This window comes from Tachyglossus aculeatus, chromosome 3 (assembly GCF_015852505.1).
Source record: "Tachyglossus aculeatus isolate mTacAcu1 chromosome 3, mTacAcu1.pri, whole genome shotgun sequence".
Lineage (NCBI taxonomy): Eukaryota > Metazoa > Chordata > Mammalia > Monotremata > Tachyglossidae > Tachyglossus > Tachyglossus aculeatus.
Genome location: NC_052068.1, coordinates 1,198,890 through 1,225,056, shown reverse-complemented (window position 1 = coordinate 1,225,056; position 26,167 = coordinate 1,198,890). Strand labels below are relative to the sequence as shown.

The window sequence follows — 26,167 nt, the reverse complement described above, 5'->3', positions numbered from 1 at the left end:
GCCCAAAGTCACCCAGCTGACAATTGGCTGGGTTGGTTATGTTGCCAACTTGTACTTCCCCAGCGCTTAGTCCAGTGCTCTGCACACAGTAAGCGCTCAATAAATACCATTGACTGACTGACTGAATGAATGAATGAATGAATGAATGAATTTGACAGATGAGGTAACTGAGGCCCAGAGAAGGCCTTCCCAGACTGAGCCCCTTCCTTCCTCTCCCCCTCGTCCCCCTCTCCGTCCCCCCCATCTTACCTCCTTCCCTTCCCCACAGCACCTGTATATATGGATATATGTTTGTACAGATTTATTACTCTATTTATTTATTTATCTTACTTGTACATATCTATTCTATTTATTTTATTTTGTTAGTATGTTTGGTTTTGTTCTCTGTCTCCCCCTTTTAGACTGTGAGCCCACTGTTGGGTAGGGACTGTCTCTATATGTTGCCAACTTGTACTCCCCAAGTGCTTAGTACAGTGCTCTGCACACAGTAAGCGCTCAGTAAATACGATTGATTGATTGATTGAAGTGACTTGTCCAAAGTCACCCAGCTGACAAGTGGCGGAGCCGGGATTTGAACCCATGACCTCTGACTCCAAAGCCCGGGCTCTTTCCACTGAGCCACGCTGCTTCTCAGGTTGTCCCACGTGGGGCTCACGGTCTTCATCCCCATTTGACAGATGAGGTAACTGAGGCCCAGAGAAGTGAAGTGACTTGCCCAAAGTCACCCAGCCAACAAGTGGCGGAGCTGGGATTTGAACCCATGACCTCTGACTCCAAAGTCCGGGCTCTTTCCACTGAGCCATGCTGCTTCTCAGGTTGTCCCACGTGGGGCTCACAGTCTTCATCTCCATTTGACAGATGAGGGAACTGAGGCCCAGAGAATAATAATAGTAATGATAGCATTTATTAAGCGCTTACTATGTGCAAAGCACTGTTCTAAGCGCTGGGGAGGTTACAAGGTGATCAGGTTGTCCCACGGGGGGCTCACAGTCTTAATCCCCATTTTACAGATGAGGGAACTGAGGCACAGAGAAGTGAAGTGACTTGCCCAAAGTCACCCAGCCGACAAGTGGCGGAGCCAGGATTTGAACCCATGACCTCTGACTCCAAAGTCTGGGCTCTTTCCACTGACCATGCTGCTTCTCAGGTTGTCCCACATGGGGCTCAGTCTTCATCTCCATTTTCCAGATGAGGTAACTGAGGCCCAGAGAAGTGAAGTGACTTGCCCAGTCACACAGCCAACAAGTGGTGGAGCTGGAATTTGAACCCATAACCTCTGACTCCAAAGTCCAGGCTCTTTCATCATCATCATCAATCGTATTTATTGAGTGCTTACTATGTGCAGAGCACTGTACTAAGCGCTTGGGAAGTACAAATTGGCAACATCTAGAGACGGTCCCTACCCAACAGTGGGCTCACAGTCTAAAAGGGGGAGACAGAGAACAAAACCAAACATACTAACAAAATAAAATAGAATAGAATAGATATGCCCAAGTAAAATAAATAAATAAATAAATAGAGTAATAAATATGTACAAACATATATACAGGTGCTGTGGGGAAGGGAAGGAGGTAAGATGGGGGGGATAACTGTGTGACTTTGGGCAAGTCACTTCACTTCTCTGGGCCTCAGTTCCCTCATCTTTAAAATGGGAATTAAGATTGTGAGTCCCCTTTGGGACAACCTGATCACCTTGTAACTTCTCCAGCGCTTAGAACAGTGCTTTACACATAGTAAGCGCTTAATAAATGTCATTATTATTATTATTATTTCCACTAAGCCATGCTGCTTCTCAGGTTGTCCCACGGGGGGCTCACAGTCTTCATCCCCATTTTCCAGATAAGGGAATGAGGCCCAGAGAAGTGAAGTGACTTGCCCAAAGTCACCAGCTGACACCCTCTGTTGGGTAGGGACTGTCTCTATATGTTGCCAACTTGTACTTCCCAGGTGCTTAGTCCAGTGCTCTGCACACAGTAAGCGCTCAATAAATATGATTGATTGATTGATTGTACTTCCCAAGCGCTTAGTCCAGTGCTCTGCACACAGTAAGCGCTCAATAAATACAATTGATTGATTGATTGATTGATTGATCGTACTTCCCAGGCGCTTAGTCCAGTGCTCCGCACCCAGTAAGCGCTCAGTAAATACAAACCAATGCCCCCCAACTCCCGTGCCTTAATGGAAAGAGCCCGGGCTTTGGAGTCAGAGGTGGCGGGTTCAAATCCCGGCTTCGCCAATTGTCAGCTGGGTGACTTTGGGCGAGTCACTTCACTTCTCCGGGCCTCAGTTCCCTCCTCTGTAAAACGGGGATGAAGACTGTGAGCCCCCTGTGGGACAACCTGATCACCTTGTCACCTCCCCAGCGCTTAGAACAGTGCTTTGCAGATAGTAAGCGCTTAATAAATGCCATTATTATTATTATTTTTGTTATCCCACCTCCCCCACATGTCTGCTGTGTGACCTAGGGCAAGTCGCTTCACTTCTCTGTGCTTCAGTTCCCTTATCTGTAAAATAGGGATTAAGACTGTGAGCCCCCCGTGGGACAGCCTGATCACCTTGTCACCTCCCCAGCGCTGAGAACAGTGCTTTGCACATAGTAAGCGCTTAATAAATGCCAATTATTATTATTCTTCTTCTCTGGGCCTCAGTTCCCTCATCTGGAAAATAGGGATGAAGACTGTGAGCCCCCCGTGGGACGGCCTGATCACCTTGTCAATCAATCAATCAATCATATTTATTGAGCCCTTACTATTTGCAGAGCACTGTACTAAGCGCTTGGGAAGTACAAATTGGCAACATATAGAGACAGTCCCTACCCAATATAGGGCTCACAGTCTCAAAGGGGGAGACAGAGAACAGAACCAAACAAACTAACAAAATAAAATAACAATAACAAAATTATTCTTCTTCTCTGGGCCTCAGTTCCCTCATCTGGAAACTAGGGATGAAAACTGCGAGCCCCCTGTGGGACGGCCTGATCACCTTGTCACCTCCCCGGCGCTTAGAACAGTGCTTTGCACATAGTAAGCGCTTAATAAATGCCAATTATTATTATTATTCTTCTCTGGGCCTCAGTTCCCTCATCTGGAAAATAGGGATGAAGACTGTGAGCCCCCCGTGGGACAGCCTGATCACCTTGTCACCGCCCCGGCGCTTAGAACAGTGCTTTGCATCATCATCATCATCATCAATTGTATTTATTGAGCGCTTACTATGTGCAGAGCACTGTACTAAGCGCTTGGGAAGTACAAATTGGCAACATATAGAGACAGTCCCATAGTAAGCGCTTAATAAATGCCAATTATTATTATTCTTCTTCTCTGGGCCTCAGTTCCCTCCTCTGGAAAATAGGGATGAAGACTGCGAGCCCCCCGTGGGACGGCCTGATCACCTTGTAACCTCCCCGGCGCTTAGAACAGTGCTTTGCACATAGTAAGCGCTTAATAAATGCCAATTATTATTATTCTTCTTCTCTGGGCCTCAGTTCCCTCATCTGGAAACTAGGGATGAAGACTGCGAGCCCCCCGTGGGACGGCCTGATCACCTTGTCACCTCCCCGGCACTTAGTGCTTTGCACATAGTAAGCGCTTAACAAATACCAACATTATTATTATTATTATTATTATTGTTGTTGTTGTTGTTATTATTATTATTATTATTATTATTCTTGGCACCGAGCCACGCTGCTTCGTACCGAGCCCGTCTGTGTGCTCAGATGGCAGGGGTGGGGAGGGGCAGCCGGGAGCCATTTGTGTGGTCAGATGGCGGGGCCTGCTGTGTGTTTGTGTGTTTCCAGGTGGCGGGGGGCGCGACACACTTGGGTGTGCGCTGACAATTTGTCGACAACTTGGGGGGCCTCCCCCTGAGGCGAGCCGGACCCCGGGGTTATAAATTGGGGGGCCCCATCCGACCCTCTGCCAACTTCCAGACCGCGAGCCCGCCGTTGGGCCGGGCCCGTCTCTATATATTGCCAAGTTGGACTTCCCAAGCGCTCAGTACAGTGCAGTAAGCGCTCAATAAGTACGATTGATTGATCGGTTGATGGATTCCAGGCCGGACGGGCCCTCCCTGCCACCCGGGGCGACGCCAGCCGGGCCCCGCCGCCGGCGGGCACCGGTCCCGGGCCTCGTGGCCGGCGAGCGGGCCCCGCCGTCGCAGGCCGGGGTGGCCCTGCTGCTCTACTTGCTGGCCGCCCCCCGGCCGGGCCGCCCCGAGCAGCTCTTCCACAGGCGGGACCGCTCGGACCTGGAGGTGGCCGTCCTGCCCCGCGCTCCGCCCATCAATGACCTCCCTTCGGCCCAGGTAGGAGCCGGGGTGGCCCCCGTGCCCGGGACGCGGGCATCCCCCTGGGCCTGGGCGTCCTTGACCTATCAGTAATCAATCAATCAATCAATCAATCCTATTTATTGAGCGCTTCCTGTGTGCAGAGCGCTGGACTAAGCGCTTGGGAAGTCCAAGTTGGCAACGTCTAGAGACGGTCCCGACCCAACAGTGGGCTCACCAATAATAATACTAACAGCATTTATTAAGCGCTTACTATATGCACAGCAATCGATCCATCGTATTTATTGAGCGCTTACTGTGTGCAGAGCGCTGGACTAAGCGCTTGGGAAGTCCAAGTTGGCAACATCTAGAGACGGTCCCTACCCAACAGTGCGTTCACTAATAATAATACTAACAGCATTTATTAAGCGCTTACTATATACTATATCCTGCCTCCCCCACATCATCATCCATCGTATTTATTGAGCGCTTACTATGTGCAGAGCACTGTACTAAGCGCTTAGGAAGTACAAATTGGCAACATATAGAGACAGTCCCTACCCAACAGTGGGCTCACAGTCACTTCACTTCTCTGGGCCCCAGTTCCCTCATCTGTAAAATGGGGATTAAGACTGTGAACCCCACATGGGACAACCTCATATCCTTGTGTTCCCCCCAGTGCTTAGAACAGTGCTTTGCACATAGTAAGCGCTTAACAAATACCAACATTATTATTATTATTATTATTATTATATGCACAGCAATCAATCCATCGTATTTATTGAGCGCTTACTGTGTGCAGAGCACTGGACTAAACGCTTAGGAAGTACAAGTTGGCAACATATAGAGACAGTCCCTACCCAACAGTGGGCTCACTAATAATAATACTAACAGCATTTATTAAGCGCTTACTATATGCACAGCAATCAATCCATCGTATTTATTGAGCGCTTACTGTGTGCAGAGCGCTGGTCTAAGCGCTTGGGAAGTCCAAGTTGGCAACATGCAGAGACGGTCCCTACCCAACAGTGGGTTCACTAATAATAATACTAACAGCATTTATTAAGCGCTTACTATATCTGTACTATATCCTGCCTCCCCCACATGTCTGCTGTGTGACCTTGGGCAAGTCACTTCACTTCTCTGGGCCCCAGTTCCCTCATCTGTAAAATGGGGATTAAGACTGTGAGCCCCACGTGGGACAACCTCATATCCTTGTGTTCCCCCCAGTGCTTAGAACAGTGCTTTGCACATAGTAAGCGCTTAACAAATACCAACATTATTATTATTATTATTATTATTATTATTATATGCACAGCAATCAATCCATCGTATTTCTTGAGCGCTTACTGTGTGCAGAGCGCTGGACTAAGCGCTTGGGAAGTCCAAGTTGGCAACATCTAGAGACGGTCCCAACCCAACAGCGGGCTCACCAATAATAATACTAACAGCATTTATTAAGCGCTTACTATATGCACAGCAATCAATCCATCGTATTTATTGAGCGCTTACTGTGTGCAGATCGCTGGACTAAGCGCTTGGGAAGTCCAAGATGGCAACATCTAGAGACGGTCCCTACCCAACAGTGGGTTCACTAATAATAATATTAACAGCATTTGTTAAGCGCTTACTATATGCACAGCAATCAATCCATCGTATTTATTGAGCGCTGGACTAAGCGCTTCTGTATATATGTATATATGTTTGTACATATTTATTACTCTATTTATTTATTTATTTATTTATTTTATTTGTACATATCTATTCTATTTATTTTATTTTGTTAGTATGTTTGGTCTTGTTCTCTGTCTCCCCCTTTTAGACTGTGAGCCCACTGTTGGGTAGGGACTGTCTCTATATGTTGTCAATTTGTACTTCCCAAGCGCTTAGTACAGTGCTCTGCACATAGTAAGCGCTCAATAAATACGATTGATGATGATGATGAAGTCCAAGTTGGCAACATCTAGAGACGGTCCCGACCCAACAGTGGGCTCACCAATAATAATACTAACAGCATTTATTAAGCGCTTACTATATGCACAGCAATCAATCCATCGTATTTATTGAGCGCTTACTGTGTGCAGAGCGCTGGACTAAACGCTTGGGAAGTCAAAGTCGGCAACATCTAGAGACGGTCCCTACCCAACAGTGGGTTCACTAATAATAATACCAACAGCATTTATTAAGCGCTTACTATATCTGTACTATATCCCGCCTCCCCCACATGTCTGCTGTGTGACCTTGGGCAAGTCACTTCACTTCTCTGGGCCCCAGTTCCCTCATCTGTAAAATGGGGATTAAGACTGTGAGCCCCATGTGGGACAACCTCATATCCTTGTGTTCCCCCCAGTGCTTAGAACAGTGCTTTGCACAAAGTAAGCGCTTAACAAATGCCAACATTATTATTATTATTATTATATGCACGGCAATCAATCCATCGTATTTATTGAGCGCTTACTGTGTGCGGAGCACTGGACTAAACGCTCGGGAAGTCCAAGTTGGCAACATCTAGAGACGGTCCCTACCCAACAGTGGGCTCACCAATAATAATACTAACAGCATTTATTAAGCACTTACTGTATGCACAGCACTGTTCTAAGCACTGGGGAGGTTACAAGGTGATCAGGTTGTCCCCCGGGGGGCTAACAGTCTTCATCCCCATTTTCCAGATGAGGTCACTGAGGCACAGAAAAGTGAAGTGACTTGCCCAAAGGCAACTGAGGCACAGAAAGGTGAAGTGACTTGCCCAGAGGGAACTGAGGCACAGAAAAGGGAAGTGACTGGCCCAAAGTCACACAGTTGAAAATTGGCAGAACCGGAATTTGAACCCGTAATAATAATAATAATGGCATTTGTTAAGCACTTACTATGTGCACAACACTGTTCTAAGCACTGGGGAGGTTACAAGGTGATCAGGTTGCCCACGTGGGGCTCACAGTCTTCATCCCCATTTTCCAGATGAGGTAACTGAGGCACAGAAAAGTGAAGTGATTGGCCCAAAGTCACACAGCCGACAATTGGCGGAGCTAGGATTTGAACCCATAATAATAATAATAATAATAATGGCATTTGTTAAGCACTTACTATGTGCACAGCACTGTTCTAAACGCTGGGGAGGTTACAAGGTGATCAGGTTGTCCCACGTGGGGCTCACAGTCTTCATCCCCATTTTCCAGATGAGGTCACTGAGGCACAAAAAGTGAAGTGACTTGTCCAAAGGTAACTGAGACACAGAAAAGTGAAGTGACTTCAATCAATCATGAATCAATCAATCGTATTTATTGAGCGCTTACTGGGTGCGGAGCACTGCACTAAGCACTTGGGAAGTATGTGAAGCAGCGTGGCTCAATGGAAAGAGCCCGGGCTCGGGAGTCAGAGGTCATGGGTTCGAATCCCAGCTCCGCCGCTTGTCAGCTGTGTGACTTTGGGCAAGTCACTTCACTTCTCTGGGCCTCAGTGACCTCATCTGGAAAATGGGGATGAAGACTGTGAGCCCCCCCATGGGACCACCTGATCACCTTGTATCCCCCCAGCGCTTAGAACAGTGCTTTGCACATAGTAAGCGCTTAACAAATGCCATCATTATTACGTGAAGCAGCGGGGCTCAGTGGAAAGAGCCCGAGCTTGGGAGTCAGATGTCATGGGTTCGAATCCCATTCATTCATTCACATCTCTCTATGTAACAATAATAATGTTGGTATTTGTTAAGTGCTTACTATGTGCCAAGCACTGTTCTAAGCGCTGGGGGGGATACAAGATCATCAAGGTTGTCCCACGGGGGGCTCACAGTCTTCATTATTATTATTATTAGGCATTCCTGACAGATTTTGACACCTGTCCACATTCATTCATCCATTCATTCATTCAATCGTATTTATTGAGTGCTTACTGTGTGCAGAGCACTGGACTAAGCGCTTGGAAAGTCCAAGTTGGCAACATCTAGAGACGGTCCCTACCCAACAGCGGGCTCACAGTCTAGAAGCAGGTGACAGACAACAAAACAAAACATATAAACCAAATAAAATAAATAGAATAAATATGTGCAAGTAAAATAGAGTAATAGATATGTAATAATAATAATAATAATAATAATGGCATTTATTAAGCGCTTACGATGTGTAAAGCACTGTACTAAGCGCTGGGCACTGTACTAAGTGATGTACAAACGTATATACATATATCCAGGTGCTGTGGGGAGAGGAAGGAGGTAAGGCGGGGGGGATGGGAAGGGGGGACCCAGCTCCACCACTTAGCTGTGTGACTTTGGGCAAGTCACTTCACTTCTCTGGGCCTCAGTTCCCTCATCTGTAAAATGGGGATGAAGACTGTGAGCCCCCCATGGGACAACCTGATCACCTTTTAACCTTCCCAGTGCTTAGAACAGTGCTGTGCACATAGTAAGTGCTTAACAAATGCTATTATTATTATTATTATTATTATTATTATTATTATTATTATGGGTTCAAATCCTGGCTCCGACAATTGTCAGCTGTTTGACTTTGGGCCGGTCACTTCACTTTTCTGTGCCTCAGTGACCTCATCTGACCTTGTATCCCCCCCAATGCTTAGAACAGTGATTGGCACATAGTAAGCGCTTAACAAATACCAACATTATTAGTATTATTATTACATAGAGAGACGGTCCCTACCCAACAGCAGGCTTACAGTCTAGAAGCGGGTGACAGACAACGAAGCCAAACATATAAACCAAATAAAATAAATAGATAAATATGTACAAGTAAAATAAATAGAGTAATAGATACGTTCAAACATATATCCAGGTGCTGTGGGGAGGGGAAGGAGGTAAGGCGGGGGGGATGGGGAGGGGGGATCCAGCTCCACCACTTAGCCGTGTGACTTTGGGCAAGTCACTTCACTTCTCTGGGCCTCAGTTCCCTCATCTGGAAAATGGGGATGAAGACTGTAAGCCGCAGGTGGGACCACCCTGATGACCCTGTATCCCCCCCAGTGCTTAGAACATAGTAAGCGCTTAACAAATACCAACATTATTATTGTTATGTTGCCAACTTGTGCTTCCCAAGCGCTTAGTCCAGTGTAGAGAAGCAGCGTGGCTCAGTGGAAAGAGCTCGGGCTTTGGAGTCAGAAGTCATGGGTTCAAATCCCGACTCCGCCACTTGTCAGCTGTGTGACTTTGGGCGAGTCACTTCACTTCTCTGGGCCTCAGTTCTCTCAGCTGGAAAATGGGGATTAAGTCTGTGAGCCCCACGTGGGACAACTTAATTACCTTGTATCTACCCCAGTGCTTAGAACAGTGCTTTGCACATAGTAAGCGCTTAATAAATGCCATCATTATTATTATTATTATTATTGCTCTGCACACAGTAAGCGCTCAATAAATACGATTGAATGAATGAATGATTGTTATGACATAGAGAGATGGTCCCTAATCAATCAATCAATGGTGTTTATTCAGCATCATCATCATCAATCGTATTTATTGAGCGCTTACTATGTGCAGAGCACTGTACTAAGCGCTTGGGAAGTACAAATTGACAACATATAGAGACAGTCCCTACCCAACAGTGGGCTCACAGTCTAAAAGGGGGAGACAGAGAACAAAACCAAACATACTAACAAAATAAAATAAATAGAATAGATAGGTACAAATAAAATAAATAAATAGAGTAATAAATATGTACAAACATATATACATATATACAGGTGCTGTGGGGAAGGGAAGGAGGTAAGATGGGGGGATGGAGAGGGGGACGAGGGGGAGAGGAAGGAAGGGGCTCACGTCACCGTGGGCCACGTCCAGGGGTGGACGGGGATGGGGGATGCTCTGTCTGGTGAGCCCCCTTTTTCCTCTCCCTATCCCCCCCGCCCTACCTCCTTCCCCTCCCCACGGCACCTGTATAGATGTTTGTACGAGATTTATTTTATTCATTCAGGCTCACAGGCTTTATCCCCATTTTACAGATGAGGGAACTGAAGTGTGAAGTGTTTAGCACGTGCCAAAGACTAACAATTCATTCATTCATCAATCAGTCATGTTTATTGAGCGCTTACCGTGTGCAGAGCACTGGACCAAGCGCTTGGGAAGTCCAAGTCGGCAACACCTAGAGACGGTCCCTACCCGACAGCGGGCTCACAGTCGCGTTTCCTCTCGGCAGGAATTCCTGTCCAAGTACGGGTGGACTCAACGCACCCCCCGGCCGACCCCGGGCCGGGGGTCCGGGCCGGGCGCCGGGCCTACGGGGGAAATGGCGGGACAAGCCGCCCCCGGGCCGGCCTTCGCCGAGGCCGTGCGTGGCTTCCAGAGGGTCAACGGCCTCCCCGCCACCGGCCTCCTCGACGAGGCCACGGTGGCCGCCATGAACAGGCCGAGGTGCGGTGTCCCCGACGGGCCGGCCGGCGGGCCTCCTCCGGCCAGGGGCCTCCCCCGGGCCATCCCCAGGCCACCGAGGCGACGGCGAGGGGCGGAGGCCGGGCCCGCGGCCTTCTCCCGGAGGACGCTGAGGTGGAGGCTGTTGGGCGAAGGCTACAGCGGCCAACTCTCCGTCGACGAGCAGAGGGCCGTCCTGCGCTCGGCCTTCCGCATGTGGAGCGAGGTGACGCCGCTCAACTTCCAGGAGGAGCTGGGGGCCCGGGCGGCCCCCGTGGACATCCGGCTGGCCTTCGGGCGAGGTAGGCCCGGCCGGCGGTGGCCGTTCACATCAATCAATCAATCAATCGATCGTATTTATCGAGCGCTTACTGTGTGCAGAGCGCTGGACTAAGCGCTTGGGAAGTCCAAGTTGGCAACATCTAGAGACGGTCCCTACCCAACAGTGGGCTCACGGTCTAAAAGGGGGAGACAGAGAACAAAACCAAACATACTAACAAAATAAAATAAGTAGAATAGATATCATCATCATCATCAATCGTATTTATGGAGCGCTTACTGTGTGCAGAGCGCTGGACTAAGCGCTTGGGAAGTCCAAGTTGGCGACATCTAGAGACGGTCCCTACCCAACGGTGGGCTCACGGTCTAAAAGGGGGAGACAGACAACAAAACCAAACATACTAACAAAATAAAATAAGTAGAATAGATATGTACAAGTTAAATCAATCAATAAATAAATAGAGTAATAAATATGTACAAACATATATACATATATACAGGTGCTGTGGGGAAGGGAAGGAGGTAAGATGGGGGGATGGAGAAGGGGACGAGGGGGAGAGGAAGGAAGGGGCTCAATCAATCAATCAATTGTATTTATTGAGCGCTGACTGTGTGCAGAGCACTGGACTAAGCGCTTGGGATGTCCAAGTTGGCAACATATAGAGACAGTCCCTACCCCACAGTGGGATCACAGTCTAAAAGGGGGAGACAGAGAACAAAACCAAACATACTAACAAAATAAAATAAGTAGAATAGATATGTACAAGTAAAATCAATAAACAAATTCATTCATTCATTCATTCAATCGTATTTATTGAGCGCTTACTGTGTGCAGAGCACTGGACTAAGCGCTTGGGAAGTCCAAGTTGGCAACATCTAGAGACGGTCCCTACCCAACAGCGGGCTCACAGTCTAGAAGGGGGGAGACAGAGAACAAAACCAAACATATAAACAAAATAAAATAAATAGAATAGGTATGTACAAGTAAAATAAATAAATAGAGTAATAAATATGTACAAACATATATACATATATACAGTTGCTGTGGGGAAGGGAAGGAGGTAAGATGGGGGGATGGAGAGGGGGACAAGGGGGAGAGGAAGGAAGGGGCTCAATCAATCAATCAATCAATCAATTGTATTTATTGAGCACTGACTGTGTGCAGAGCACTGGACTAAGCGCTTGGGAAGTCCAAGTTGGCAACATCTAGAGACAGTCCCTACCCAACAGTGGGCTCACGGTCTAAAAGGGGGAGACAGGGAACAAAACCAAACATACTAACAAAATAAAATAAGTAGAATAGATATGTACAAGTAAAATCAATAAATAAATTCATTCATTCATTCAATTGTATTTATTGAGCGCTTACTGTGTGCAGAGCACTGGACTAAGCGCTTGGGAAGTCCAAGTTGGCAACATCTAGAGACGGTCCCTACCCAACAGTGGGCTCACAGTCTAGAGGGGGGATAGATGCTATCACATCCATCCTTGGCCACAGTTAAAGACTGCTCACTGTGCCTAATTCTTAAGTAAGGCACCCTTCGAGTTTATTTACCTTTATCCAGTCTGGTTTTTGCCCCATCAGAATGCAAGCTGTAGCAAGCAGAAATGGCATTTGTTAAGCACTTACTATGTGCAAAGCACTGCTCTAAGCTCTGGGGAGGATACAAGGTGATCAGGTTGTCCCACGGGGGGGGACAAAATATCTATAAATAAATAGAGTAATAAATATGTACAAACATATATACATATATTTTAGACTGTGAGCCCACTGTTGGGTAGGGACTGTCTGTATATGTTGCCAACTTGGACTTCCCAAGCGCTTAGTACAGTGCTCTGCACACAGTAGGCGCTCAATAAATACGATTGATGATATATACAGGTGCTGTGGGGAAGGGAAGGAGGTAAGATGGGGGGGATGGAGAGGGGGACGAGGGGGAAAGGAAGGAAGGGGCTCACATCCCCGTGGGCCACATCCAGGGGTGGACGGGAATGCGGGATGCTCTGTCTGGCCTGCCCCCTTTTTCCTCTCCCTATCCCCCCTGCCCGACCTCCTTCCCCTCCCCACGGCACCTGTATAGATGTTTGTACGAGATTTATTTTATTCATTCAGGCTCACAGGCTTTATCCCCATTTTACAGATGAGGGAACTGAAGTGTGAAGTGTTTAGCACGTGCCAAAGACTAACGATTCATTCATTCATCAATCAATCAATCGTATTTATTGAGTGCTTACTGTGTGCAGAGCACTGTACTAAGCTCTTGGGAAGTACAAGTTGGCAACATATAGAGACAGTCCCTACCCAACAGTGGGCTCACAGTCTAAAAGGGGGGAGACAGAGAACAAAACCAAACGCACTAACGAAATAAAATAAGTAGAATAGATATGTACAAGTTAAATCAATCAATCAATAAATAGAGTAATAAATATGTACAAACATATATACATATATACAGGTGCTGTGGGGAAGGGAAGGAGGTAAGATGAGGGGGATGGAGAGGGGGACGAGGGGGAGAGGAAGGAAGGGGCTCACATCACCGTGGGCCACGTCCAGGGGTGGACGGGGATGGGGGATGCTCTGTCTGGTGAGCCCCCTTTTTCCTCTCCCTATCCCCCCCGCCCTACCTCCTTCCCCTCCCCACGGCACCTGTATAGATGTTTGAGCAAGATTTATTTTATTCATTCAGGCTCACAGGCTTTATCCCCATTTTACAGATGAGGGAACTGAAGTGTGAAGTGTTTAGCACGTGCCAAACACTAACAATTCATTCATTCATCCATTCCATCGTATTTATTGAGCACTTACTGTGTGCCCATCCCCCCACCCCCAGTGGGCACCCAGGATGCCTCCCTCCCCTTCCATGAGTGTCCAGACTGCCCCCTCTCCCCATGAGCGTCCAGGATAATAATAATAATAATAATAATAATAACATATATTAAGCGTTTACTATGTGCAAAGACTAGACTGTGAGCCCACTGTTGGGTAGGGACCGTCTCCATATGTTGCCAACTTGTTCTTCCCAAGCGCTTAATACAGTGCTCTGCACACAGTAAGCGCTCAATAAATACAATTGAATGAATGAATGAAGTGCAAAGCACTGTTCTAATCGCTGGGGAAGTTACAAGGTGATCAGGTTGTCCCACGGTGGGCTCCCAGTCTTCATCCCTATTTTAAAGATGAGGTAACTGAGGCCCAGAGAAGTGAAGTGACTTGCCCAAAGGCACCCAGCTGACAATTGGTGGAGCCGGGATTTGAACCCATGACCTCTGACTCCAAAGCCCGGGCTCTTTTCCACTGAGCCATGCTGCTTGACGCCTGTCCACATGTTTTGTTTTGTTGTCTGTCTCCCCCTTCTAGACTGTGAGCCCACTGTTGGGTAGGGACCGTCTCTAGATGTTGCCAACTTGGACTTCCCAAGCGCTTAGTACAGTGCTCTGCACACAGTAAGTGCTCAATAAATACGATTGAATGAATGAATGAACCCCCCCACTCTCCCCCATGAGTGCCCAGGACCATCCCCCCACCCGCATTGGGCACCCAGGACACCTCCCTCCCCTTCCACGAGTGCCCAGACAGCCCCCCTCTCCCCATGAGCGTCCAGGATAATAATAATAATAATAATAATAATAATAATAATAATAATAATAATAATAATAATAATAATAACAACATCATATATTAAGCGTTTACTATGTGCAAAGACTAGACTGTGAGCCCACTGTTGGGTAGGGACCGTCTCCATATGTTGCCAACTTGGACTTCCCAAGCGCTTAGTACAGTGCTCTGCACACAGTAAGCGCTTAATAAATACGATTGGATGAATGAATGAAGTGCAAAGCAGTGTTCTAAGCGCTGGGGAGGTTACAAGGTGATCAGGTTGCCCCTGGGGGGGGTCTCACAGTCTTCATCCCCATTTTACAGATGAGATAACTGAGGCCCAGAGAAGTGAAGCGACTTGCCCAAAGTCACCCAGCTGACAGTTGGCGGAGCTGGGATTTGAACCCATGACCTACGACTTATTTTATTTTGTTAATATGTTTGGTTTTGTTCTCTGTCTCCCCCTTCTAGACTGTGAGCCCGCTGTTGGGTAGGGACTGTCTCTCTATGTTGCCAACTTGGACTTCCCAAGCGCTTAGTCCAGTGCTCTGCACACAGTAAGCGCTCAATAAATACGATTGATTGATTGATTGAGAAGCAGTGTGGCTCAGTGGAAAGAGCCCGGGCTTGGGAGTCAGAGGTTATGGGTTCTAATTCCGGCTCAGCCACTTGTTAGCTGTGTGACTTTGGGCAAGTCATTTCACTTCTCTGGGCCTTAGTTCCCTCACCTGTGAAATGGGGATGAAGACTGTGAGCCCCATGTGGGACAACCTAATTACCTTGTATATCCCCCAGTGCTTAGAACAGTACTTTGCACATAGTAAGCGCTTAAACAAATGCTATTATTATTATTATTATTATTATTATTATTATTATTATTTATTGAGCGCTTACTGTGTGCAGAGCACTGTACTAAGCGCTTGGGAAGTCCAAGTCGGCAACATATAGAGACGGTCCCTACCCAACAGCGGGCTCACAGTCTAGAAGGACTGTGAAGGACAGGGAAGCAGCGTGGCTCAGTGGAAAGCACCCGGGCTTTGGCGTCAGAGGTCAGGGGTTCAAATCCCTGCTCTGCCAATTGTCAGCTATGTGACTTTGGGCAAGTCACTTCACTTCTCTGGACCTCAGTTCCCTCATCTGTAAAATGGGGATGAAGAGTGTGAGCCCCCCTGGGACAACCTGATCACCTTGTAACCTCCCCAGTGCTTAGAACAGTGCTTTGCACATAGTAAGTGCTTAACAAATGCCATTATTATTATTATTATTATTATCATTTATTGAGCACTTACTGTGTGCAGAGCACTGTATTAAGCACTTGGGAAGTACAGGTTGCCAACATATAGAGATGGTCCCTACCCAACAGCGGGCTCACAGTCTAGAAGGGGGAGACAGACAACAAAACAAAACATATTAACAAAATAAAATGGACACAAAATAAAATAAAATAGAATAAAATAGAATAAATATGTACAAATAGAGTAATAAATACATGCATATATATATATATATATATATATATACATATATACAGGTATACTTGTGGTGTTTGTTAAGTGCTTACTATGTTCCAGGTATTGTACTAAAATAAAATAAAATAAATAGAGTAATAAATACATGCAAAATAAATAAATGTATAAACATATTTATAAATATGTACAAATAAAATAGAGTGATAAATACATGCATATATATACATATATACAGGTATACTTGTGGTGTTTGTTAAGTGCTTACTATGTGCCAGGTATTGTACTAAAATAAAATAAAATAGAGTAATAAATACATATATATATATATATATACATATATATATATATACATATACATATATACAGGTATACTTGTGGTGTTTGTTAAGTGCTTACTATGTGCCAGGTACTGTACTAAGCTCTTGGGTGGATACGATCAAATCAGGTCCCTGTCCTGCACGGGGCTGTCTTCATCCCCCTTTCCCAGTTGAGGTCACTGAGGCCCAGAGAAGTAAAGCGACTTGCCCAAGGTCACACGGCAGCGCTTAGAACAGTGCTTTGCACATAGTAAGCGCTTAATAAATGCCATCATTATTATTATTATTATTGTGTTGGCAAGCCTGATCCATTTCCCAGATAAGGTCACTGAGGCCCAGAGAAGTAAAGCGACTTGCCCAAGGTCACACGGCAGCGCTTAGAACAGTGCTTTGCACATAGTAAGCGCTTAATAAATGCCATCATTATTATTATTATTATTGTGTTGGCGAGCCTGATCCAGGGGCCCGAGGATGGGAGGCGGGGTGTAGGGCGGTCCACCTCTTTTTGTCGCACGTTTCCAAGCGCTCAGGACAGTCTTCTCCTTCATTCATTCAATCGTATTTACTGAGCGCTTACTGTGTGCAGAGCACTGGACTAGGCACTTAGCAAGTACAAGTTGGCAACAGATAGAGATGGTCCCTACCCAACAGTGGGCTCACCCACGACCCGTGGATTTGAACCCAGGACCTCCGACTCCAAAGCCCGGGCTCCTTCCACTGAGCCACGCCGCCTCTCTAAGACCGTGATCCCCACACGGGACACGGACTATGTTCAACCTGGTCAGCTTGTAATAATAATAATAATAATAATAATAATAATAATAATAATAATAATAATAATGCCATTTGTTAAGCGCTTACTATGTGCAAAGCACTGTTCTAAGCGCTGGGGAGGATACAAGGTGATCAGGTTGTCCCACGTGGGGCTCACAGTTTTAATCCCCATTTTACAGATGAGGTAACTGAGACACAGAGAAGTGAAGTGACTTGCCCAAAGTCACACAGCTGACAATTGGCAGAGCTGGGATTTGAACCCAAGACCTCTGACTCCCAAGCCCGTGCTCTTTCCAACTGAGCCACGCCTCAGTGCTTAGTAGGGGGCCTAGCACGTAATACACGCTTAACAGATACCGTTAATAAATAAAATAATAATAATAAAAAGCCCTCCAAGCCAACCAGCTCCATTCTTTTCCCCACCCAGGCCATTTCTGACCATTCTGGGCTAGATTAGGTGTTGTCCAACCCAGTTCTGCGTAATGGAAACGAGCAGGCGGCCCGCACCCCCTGACCACAGTAAGTGCTCAATAAATACCATTGATGATCATAATAATAATATAATAATAATAATAATGGCATTTATTAAGTGCTTACTATGTGCAAAGCACTGTTCTAAGCACTGGGGTAGATACAAGTTAATCAGGTTGGACACAGTCCCTGTCCCGCGTGGGACTCACGGTCTTAGAGAAGCAGCGTGGCCCGGTGGAAAGTAATAAGTCACGCTCAATAAATACGATTGAGTATCATCATCAATCGTATTTATTGAGCGCTTACTGTGTGCAGAGCACTGGACTAAGCGCTTGGGAAGTACAAGTTGGCAACACTCCCTACCCAACAGTGGGATGATGACCAACCTACCGCCCTCATTTCGACAGTGGAGAAAGGAGGGAGAAAGGGAAAGAGGGAAGGCCTGGACACAGTGAAAAGGCTGGAGAAACAATTCCCCGCCCGCCGTTGGGTAGGGACCGTCTCTATATGTCGCCATCTTGGACTTCCCAAGCGCTTAGTCCAGTGCTCTGCACCCAGTGAGCGCTCAATAAATACGACCGGACGAACGAATGACCCCAGCTGACCATTCCTCTCCTCTTCCTCCTCCTCCTCCTCCTCTCCCTGCCGGATTTGTGCCACAGGCCGTCACCTGGGGTGCCCACGGGCGTTTGACGGGAGCGGGCAGGAGTTCGCGCACGCCTGGCGCCTGGGCGACGTCCACTTCGACGACGACGACCACTTCACGTCCCCCAGCAGCGACCAAGGCCTCAACCTCCTCAAAGTGCGTATCCCGAGCGGTATCGACCCCCGGCCCACGTCCTCCCCCGGGCCTGGAATGCCCCCAATCCCTCTGCCCATTCGCCAAGCTCGCTCTCTTCCTCCCTTCAAGGCCCTACTAAGAGCTCACCTCCTCCAGGAGGCCTTCCCACACTGAGCCCCTTCCTTCCTCTCCCCCTCGTCCCCCTCTCCATCCCCCCATCTTACCTCCTTCCCTTCCCCACAGCACCTGTATATATGGATATATGGTTGTACAGATTTATTACTCTATTTATTTTACTTGTACATATCTATCCTATTTATTTTATTTTGTTGGTACGGTTGGTTTTGTTCTCTGTCTCCCCCTTTTAGACTGTGAGCCCACTGTTGGGTAGGGACTGTCTCTATGTGACTTCCCAAGCGCTTAGTCCAGTGCTCTGCACATAGTAAGCGCTCAATAAATACGATTGATGATGATACTCAATCGTATTTATTGAGCGTGACTTATTACTTTCCACCGAGCCACGCTGCTTCTCTAAGACCGTGAGTCGCACGTGGGACAGGGACTGTGTCCAACGTGATTAACTTGTATCTACCCCAGTGCTTAGAACAGTGCTTTGCACATAGTAAGCGCTTAATAAATGCCATTATTATTATTATTATTGTTATCATTACCTACCAGAGAAGCAGCATGGCTCAGTGGAAAGAGCCAGGGCTTTGGAGTCAGAGGTCATGGGTTCAAATCCCAGCTCCGCCACTTGTCAGCTGTGTGACTTTGGGCAAGTCACTTCACTTCTCTGGGCCTCAGTGACCTCATCTGTAAAATGGAGATGAAGACTGGGAGCCCCCCGTGGGACAACCTGATCACCTTGTAACCTCCCCAGCGCTTAGAACAGTGCTTTGCACCTAGTAAGCGCTTAATAAATGCCATCATTATTCATTCATTCATTCAGTCGTATTTATTGAGCACTTACTGTGTGCAGAGCACTGGACTAAGCGCTTGGGAAGTCCAAGTTGGCAACATCTAGAGACGGTCCCTAAACAACAGCGGGCTCACAGTCTAGAAGGGGGAGACAGACAACAAAACAAAACATATTTACAAAATAAAATAAAATAAATATGTACAAGTAAAATAGAGTAATAAATACATATATCCATATATACAGGTGCTGTGGGAAGGGGAAGGAGGTAAGGCGGGGGGGATGGGGAGGGGGAGGACGGGGAGTTATTATTCTCTGTGCCTCAGTTACCTCCTCTGTAAAATGGGGATGAAGACTGTGAGCCCCCCGTGGGACAACCTGATCACCTTGTAACCTCCCCAGCGCTTAGAATAGTGCTTTGCACATAGTAAGCGCTTAATAACTGCCATCATCATTATTATCATCATTATTATTATTATTACTGGCCAGTGCCAGTTGCCCCTCCTAGACTGTGAGCCCGCTGTTGGGTAGGGACCGTCTCTAGATGTTGCCAACTTGTACTTCCCTAAGTGCTTAGTACAGTGCTCTGCACACAGTAAGCGCTCAATAAATACGATTGAATGAATGACCAGATGGAGAAGCAGGGCCCCTGGGCAGAAAACTTCGCCGGGCAACGGTTTGCGGGGTGGGAAAACCCGCCAATTTGAATCCAACCCAACCAGCACAGCCCAGGGGATTGAGCCTGAGCTTGGGAGTCAGAAGGACCTGGGTTCTAATCCTACCTCTGCCCCTTTTCTGCAAGCCACTTGACTTGCCACTTGGACAAGTCACTTAACTTCTCCGTGCCTCGGTTCCCTCATCTGCAAAATGGGTTTTCCGAGCATGAGCCCCGTATGGGACAGGGACGGTGTTCAACCCGAGTAGCTTGTCTCTGCCCCGGTGCTTAGTACAGTGCATGGGACATAGTAAGTGCTTAACAAACACCATAAAAAAGTCTCCCGGCCTTTCCACGAGGGAGAGACCCAGACGTGGCTGAGAGCGTTGATTGGACCCCATCACCTCATGGGATAATAATAATAATAATAATGATAACGATGGCATTTATTAAGCGCTTACTATGTGCAAAGCACTGTTCTAAGCGCTGGGGGGGATACAAGGTCATGAGGTTGTCCCACGTGGGGCTCACAGTCTTCATCCCCATTTTACAGATGAGGGAACTGAGGCCCAGAGAAGTGAAGTGACTCGCCCAAAGTCACACAGCTGACAAGTGGCAGAGCCGGGATTTGAACCCATGACCTCTGACTCCAAAGCCCGGGCTCTTCTCCACTGAGCCACGCTGCTTCTCCTATAGATCTTGTAAACCGTGAGCCCGGTGTTGGGTAGGGCCCGTCTCTCTATGTTGCCATCTTGTACTTCCCAAGCGCTTAGTACAGTGCTCTGCACACAGTAAGCGCTCAATAAATACGATTGAATGAATGAATGGGATAGATATTCTAGACGGTGAGCCCACTGTTGGGTAGGGACCGTCTCTCTATGTTGCCATCTTGTACTTCCCAAGCGCTTAGTACAGTGCTCTGCACACAGTAAGCACTCAATAAATACGATTGAATGAATGAATGGGATAGATCTTCTAGACGGTGAGCCCGCTGTTGGGTAGGGACCGTCTCTCTATGTTGCCAACTTGGACTTCCCAAGCGCTTAGTCCGGCGCTCTGCACACAGTAAGCGCTCAGTAAATACGATTGAATGCATGAATGAATGAATCTTCCCAACAGCGTGGCTCAGTGGAAAGAGCCCGGGCTTTGGCGTCAGAGGTCATGGGTTCAAATCCCAGCTCCACCACTTGCCAGCTGTGTGACTTCGGGCATGTCACTTCACTTCTCTGTGCCTCAGTTGCCTCAGCTGTAAAATGGGGATTCATCAATCAATCAATCAATCAATCGTATTTATTGAGCGCTTACTGTGTGCAGAGCACTGTACTAAGCGCTTGGGAAGTCCAAGTTGGCAACGTATAGAGACGGTCCCTACCCAACAGTGGGCTCACAGTCTAAAAGGGGGAGACAGAGAACAAAACCAGACATACTAACAAAATAAAATAAATAGAATAGATATGTACAAGTAAAATAAATAGAGTAATAAATCTGTACAAACATATATCCATATATACAGGTGCTGTGGGGAAGGGAAGGAGGTAAGATGAGGGGGTTGGAGAGGGGGACGAGGGGGAGAGAAAGGAAGGGGCTCAGTCTGGGAAGGCCTCCTGGAGGATGAAGACTGTGAGCCCCCCGTGGGACAACCTGATCACCTTGTAACCTCCCCAGCGCTTAGAACAGTGCTTGGCACATAGTAAGCGCTTAATAAATGCCATTATTATTATTGTGTGGGCCAACCTTGTCCGCTTTAAATTTATCCTTTCTTGCCTTAACTCTTCCCGGCAAAACGATTTCTCTTCTTGACACCCAGGCCCCTCACCCCCATGAGCTGTTTCGGACTTTAAACTCCCTCCTCCGGCCCCCTGTTCTCCCCCTTTTAGACTGTGAGCCCACTGTTGGGCAGGGGCCGTCTCTATATGTTGCCAATTTGTACTTCCCAAGCGCTTAGTACAGTGCTCTGCACATAGTAAGCGCTCAATAAATACGATTGATGATGATGATGATGATAATGCCCCCATCCCTCCCCCATCCCTCCCCCTCCCCTCCAATGATCTAGCCACCTACTTCCTTAGAAAATTAACACCATCAGAGAAGCAGCATGGCTCAGCGGAAAGAGCCCGGGCTTTGGAGTCAGAGGTCAGGGGTTCGAATCCCGGCTCCGCCACATGTCTGCTGTGTGATCTTGGGCAAGTCACTTCACTTTTCTGAGCCTCAGTTACCTCATCTGTAAAATGGGGATTAAGACTGTGAGCCCCACGTGGGGCAACTTGATTATTATTATTATTATTATGGCATTTATTAAGCGCTTACTATGTGCAAAGCCCTGTTCCAAGCGCTGGGGAGGTTACCAGATGATCAGGTTGTCCCTCAGGGGGCTCACAGTCTTAATCCCCATTTTACAGATGAGGTAACCGAGGCCCAGAGAAGTGAAGTGACTCGCCCAAAGTCACACAGCTGACAATTGGCGGAGCCGGGGTTTGAACCCATGACCTCTGACGCCAAAGCCCGGGCTCTTTCCACTGAGCCACGCTGCTTCTCCACTGATCAACTTGATCAACTTGATCACCTTGTATCCCCCCCCAGAGCTTAGAACAGTGCTTTGCACATAGTAAGCGCTTAACAAATGCCATCATCATCATCATAATAATAATCAGATCTGAGCTACCAAAGTTTCTCCTCCCCGTCCTCCATCCCGCGCCCCCTGCCCCTCGACCACCCCCCACCCCCTCTATTTTCACATCCTTCTACCCTCGCTGCCTCGAATTCCTCTCCTCCAACTCCCCTCCAGTCCGGCTTCCGTCCCCTCCACTCCACCGAAACCGCCCTCTCCAAGGTCACCGATGACCTCCTTCTTGCCAAATCGATCAATCAATCAATCAATCGTATTTATTGAGCGCTTACTATGTGCAGAGCACTGTACTAAGCGCTTGGGAAGTACAAATTGGCAACACATAGAGACGGTCCCTACCCAACAGTGGGCTCACAGTCTAAAAGGGGGAGACAGAGAACAGAACCAAGCATACCAACAAAATAAAATAAATAGGATAGAAATGTACAAGTATAATAAATAAATAAATGGAGTAATAAATATGTATCCAACAGCCCCTTCTCCATCCTAATCCTCCTCGACCTCTCAGCTGCCGTCGACACTGTGGCCCACCCCCTTCTCCTCAGCACGTTATCCGACCTTGGCTTCCCAGACTCCGTCCTCTCCTGGTTCTCCTCTCATCTCTCCGGCCGTTCATTCTCAGTCTCTTTTGCGGGCTCCTCCTCTTCCTCCCATCCCCTTACTGTTGGGGGTCCCCAAGGGTCAGTTCTTGGTCCCCTCCATCTCCACTCACTCCCTCGGTGACCTCATTCGCTCCCACGGCTTCAACTATCACCTCCACGCTGATGACCCCCAAATCTCCACCTCCGCCCCTGCTCTCTCTCCCTCCCTCCAGACTGGCATCTCCTCCCGCCTTCGGGACACGATGTCCGCCCGCCATCCAAAACTCAACATGTCCAAGACCGCGCTCCTTCTCCTTATCCTCCTTGTACTTCCCAAGCTCTTAGTACAGTGCTCTGCACATAGTAAGCGCTCAATAAATACGATTGACGATGATGACGATGATCCTCGCCCTGGCTTTCCCGTCACCGCGGACGGCGCGACCCCCCTTCCCGTCTCACGAGCCCGCAGCCTCGACTCCGCTCCCTCGTTCACCCCGCATTCCCTGCCCGCGGCGAGCTTGCCGTCTAGACGGGGGGGACGGACATTAGCAGGGATAAATAAATGACCGATCTGGACCTCAGTGGAGGAGGGGGGATGAATAAACGGAGCAACGCCAAAGGGAATGGGAGAAGAGGAAAGGAGGGCTCAGTCAGGGAAGGCCTGTTGGAGGAGGTGGGCCTTCAATAAGGAGGGGTCCCGGTTGTTCCTTCCTTCCATCCATCTCCCCCCCGCTCCCCTGGCAGGTGGCGGTCCACGAAATCGGCCACGTGCTGGGATTGCCCCACACCCAACGGCCGGGATCCATCATGCGGCCTAACACCGTCCCGCAGGGCCCGGGCTTTGAGCTGGACGTGGCGGACCGGAAGGCCATTCAGCGGCTGTACGGTAAGGGCGGCTCCCCCAGCCCGGTCCTCTCGACGCTCAATCAATCAATCAATCAATCGATCGTATTTATTGAGCGCTTACTGTGTGCAGAGCACTGTACTAAGCGCTTGGGAAGTACAGATTGGCAACACATAGAGACAGTCCCTACCCAACAGTGGGCTCACAGTCTAAAAGGGGGAGACAGAGAACAGAACCAAACATACCAACAAAATAAAATAAGTAGGATAGAAATGTACAAGTAAAATAAATAAATAAATAGAGTAATAAATATGTACAACCATATATACATATATACAGGGAAGGGAAGGAGGTAAGATGGGAGGATGGAGAGGGGGACGAGGGGGAGAGGAAGGAAGGGGCTCAGTCTGGGAAGGCCTCCACGCTCACCACGCTGCCCCGCTCGGCTCCCCCGCACCTCGGCCCCCGGGGACAACCCAACCACTGTTGGGTAGGGACCGTCTCTCTATGTTGCCAACTTGGACTTCCCAAGCACTTAGTACAGTGCTCTGCACACAGTAAGCGCTCAATAAATGCGACTGATGATGACTGTCTCTAGATGTTGCCAACTTGGACTTCCCAAGCGCTTAGTCCAGTGCTCTGCACACAGTAAGCACTCAATAAATACGATTGATGATGACTGTCTCTAGATGTTGCCAACTTGGACTTCCCAAGCGCTTAGTACAGTGCTCTGCACACAGTAAGCGCTCAATAAATACGACTGATGATGACTGTCTCTAGATGTTGCCAACTTGGACTTCCCAAGCGCTTAGTCCAGTGCTCTGCCCATAGTAAGCGCTCAATACAATACGATTGATTGATTGATTGAACCTCACGTTGGCTGAGCGACTAGAGGAAACCCCCACCCACCCTGTTCCTGCCTCTTTCAATCAATCAATCAATCAATCAATCAATCGTATTTATTGAGTGCTTACTGTGTGCAGAGCACTGGACTAAGCGCTTGGGAAGTACAAGTTGGCAACATATAGAGACAGTCCCTACCCAACAGTGGGCTCACGGTTTAAAAGACTGGGCTCACAGTCTAAAAGAGTGGGCTCACAGTCTAAAAGACTTTCATTTATATATATATATATATATATTACATAGATTATGTATATTACATATACATAGATTAGAGAAGCAGCGTGGCTCAAGGGAAAAGCCCTGGCTTTGGAGTCAGAGGTCGTGGGTTCGAATCCCAGCTCCACCACCAGTCTGCTGTGTGACCTTGGGCAAGTCACTTAACTTCTCTGAGCCTCAGTTCCCTCATCTGTAAAAATGGGGATTAAGACGGTGAGCCCTACGTGGGACAACTTGATCACATTGTATCCCCCCCAGCGCTTAGAACAGTGCTTTGCACATAGTAAGCGCTTAACAAATGCCATTATTATTATTATTATATATATATATCCCTGCATATATGTTTGTACATATTTATTACTCTATTTATTTATTTTACTTGTACATATCTATTCTATTTATTTTATTTGGTTAATATGTTCGGTTTTGTTGTCTGTCTCCCCCTTCTAGACTGTGAGCCCACTGTTGGGTAGGGACCGTCTCTATATGTTGCCAACTTGGACTTCCCAAGCGCTTAGTCCAGTGCTCTGCACACAGTGAGCGCTCAATAAATACGATTGATTGATTGATTGATTCGTTCGTATTTAGAATAAAGAAGAAGAAGCAGCGTGGCTCAGTGGAAAGAGCCCGGGCTTGGGAGTCAGAGGTCATGGGTTCAAATCCCTGCTCCGCCAATTGTCAGCTGTGTGACTTTGGGCAAGTCACTTCACTTCTCTGGGCCTCAGTTCCCTCATCTGGAAAATGGGGATTAAAGACTGTGAGCCCCACGTGGGACAACTTGATCACCTTGTATCCCCCCAGCGCTGAGAACAGTGCTTTGCACATAGTAAGTGCTTAACAAATGCCATTATTATTATTATTATTATTTACTGTATATATGTTTGTGCGCATTTATTACTCTATTTATTTACTTTATTTGTACATATTTATTTTATTTTATTTTGTTAATATCTTTGGTTTTGTTCTCTGTCTCCCCCTTCTAGACTGTGAGCCCACTGTGGGGTAGGGACCCTCTCTAGATGTTGCCAACTTGTACTTCCCAAGCGCTTAGTACAGTGCTCGGCACACGGTAAACACTCAATAAATATGATTGAATGAATGAATTAATTAATTAATTTACTGAGCACT

At 47.5% G+C, this 26,167-nt stretch overlaps 1 protein-coding gene across 1 annotated transcript in view; it reads left to right on the top strand.

Annotated features, from left to right (window-relative positions):
• The first annotated feature begins 4,041 nt into the window (after positions 1 to 4,041).
• Positions 4,042 to 26,167, top strand: part of MMP21 (matrix metallopeptidase 21) — a 52,220-nt gene continuing 30,094 nt past the window's right edge. The window contains exons 1-4 of the mRNA XM_038743974.1: positions 4,042 to 4,302; positions 10,398 to 10,911; positions 18,180 to 18,319; positions 23,821 to 23,962. Of these exons, the coding sequence (XP_038599902.1) occupies positions 4,042 to 4,302; positions 10,398 to 10,911; positions 18,180 to 18,319; positions 23,821 to 23,962 (1,057 nt within the window). The remainder of the gene's footprint in view (positions 4,303 to 10,397; positions 10,912 to 18,179; positions 18,320 to 23,820; positions 23,963 to 26,167) is intronic.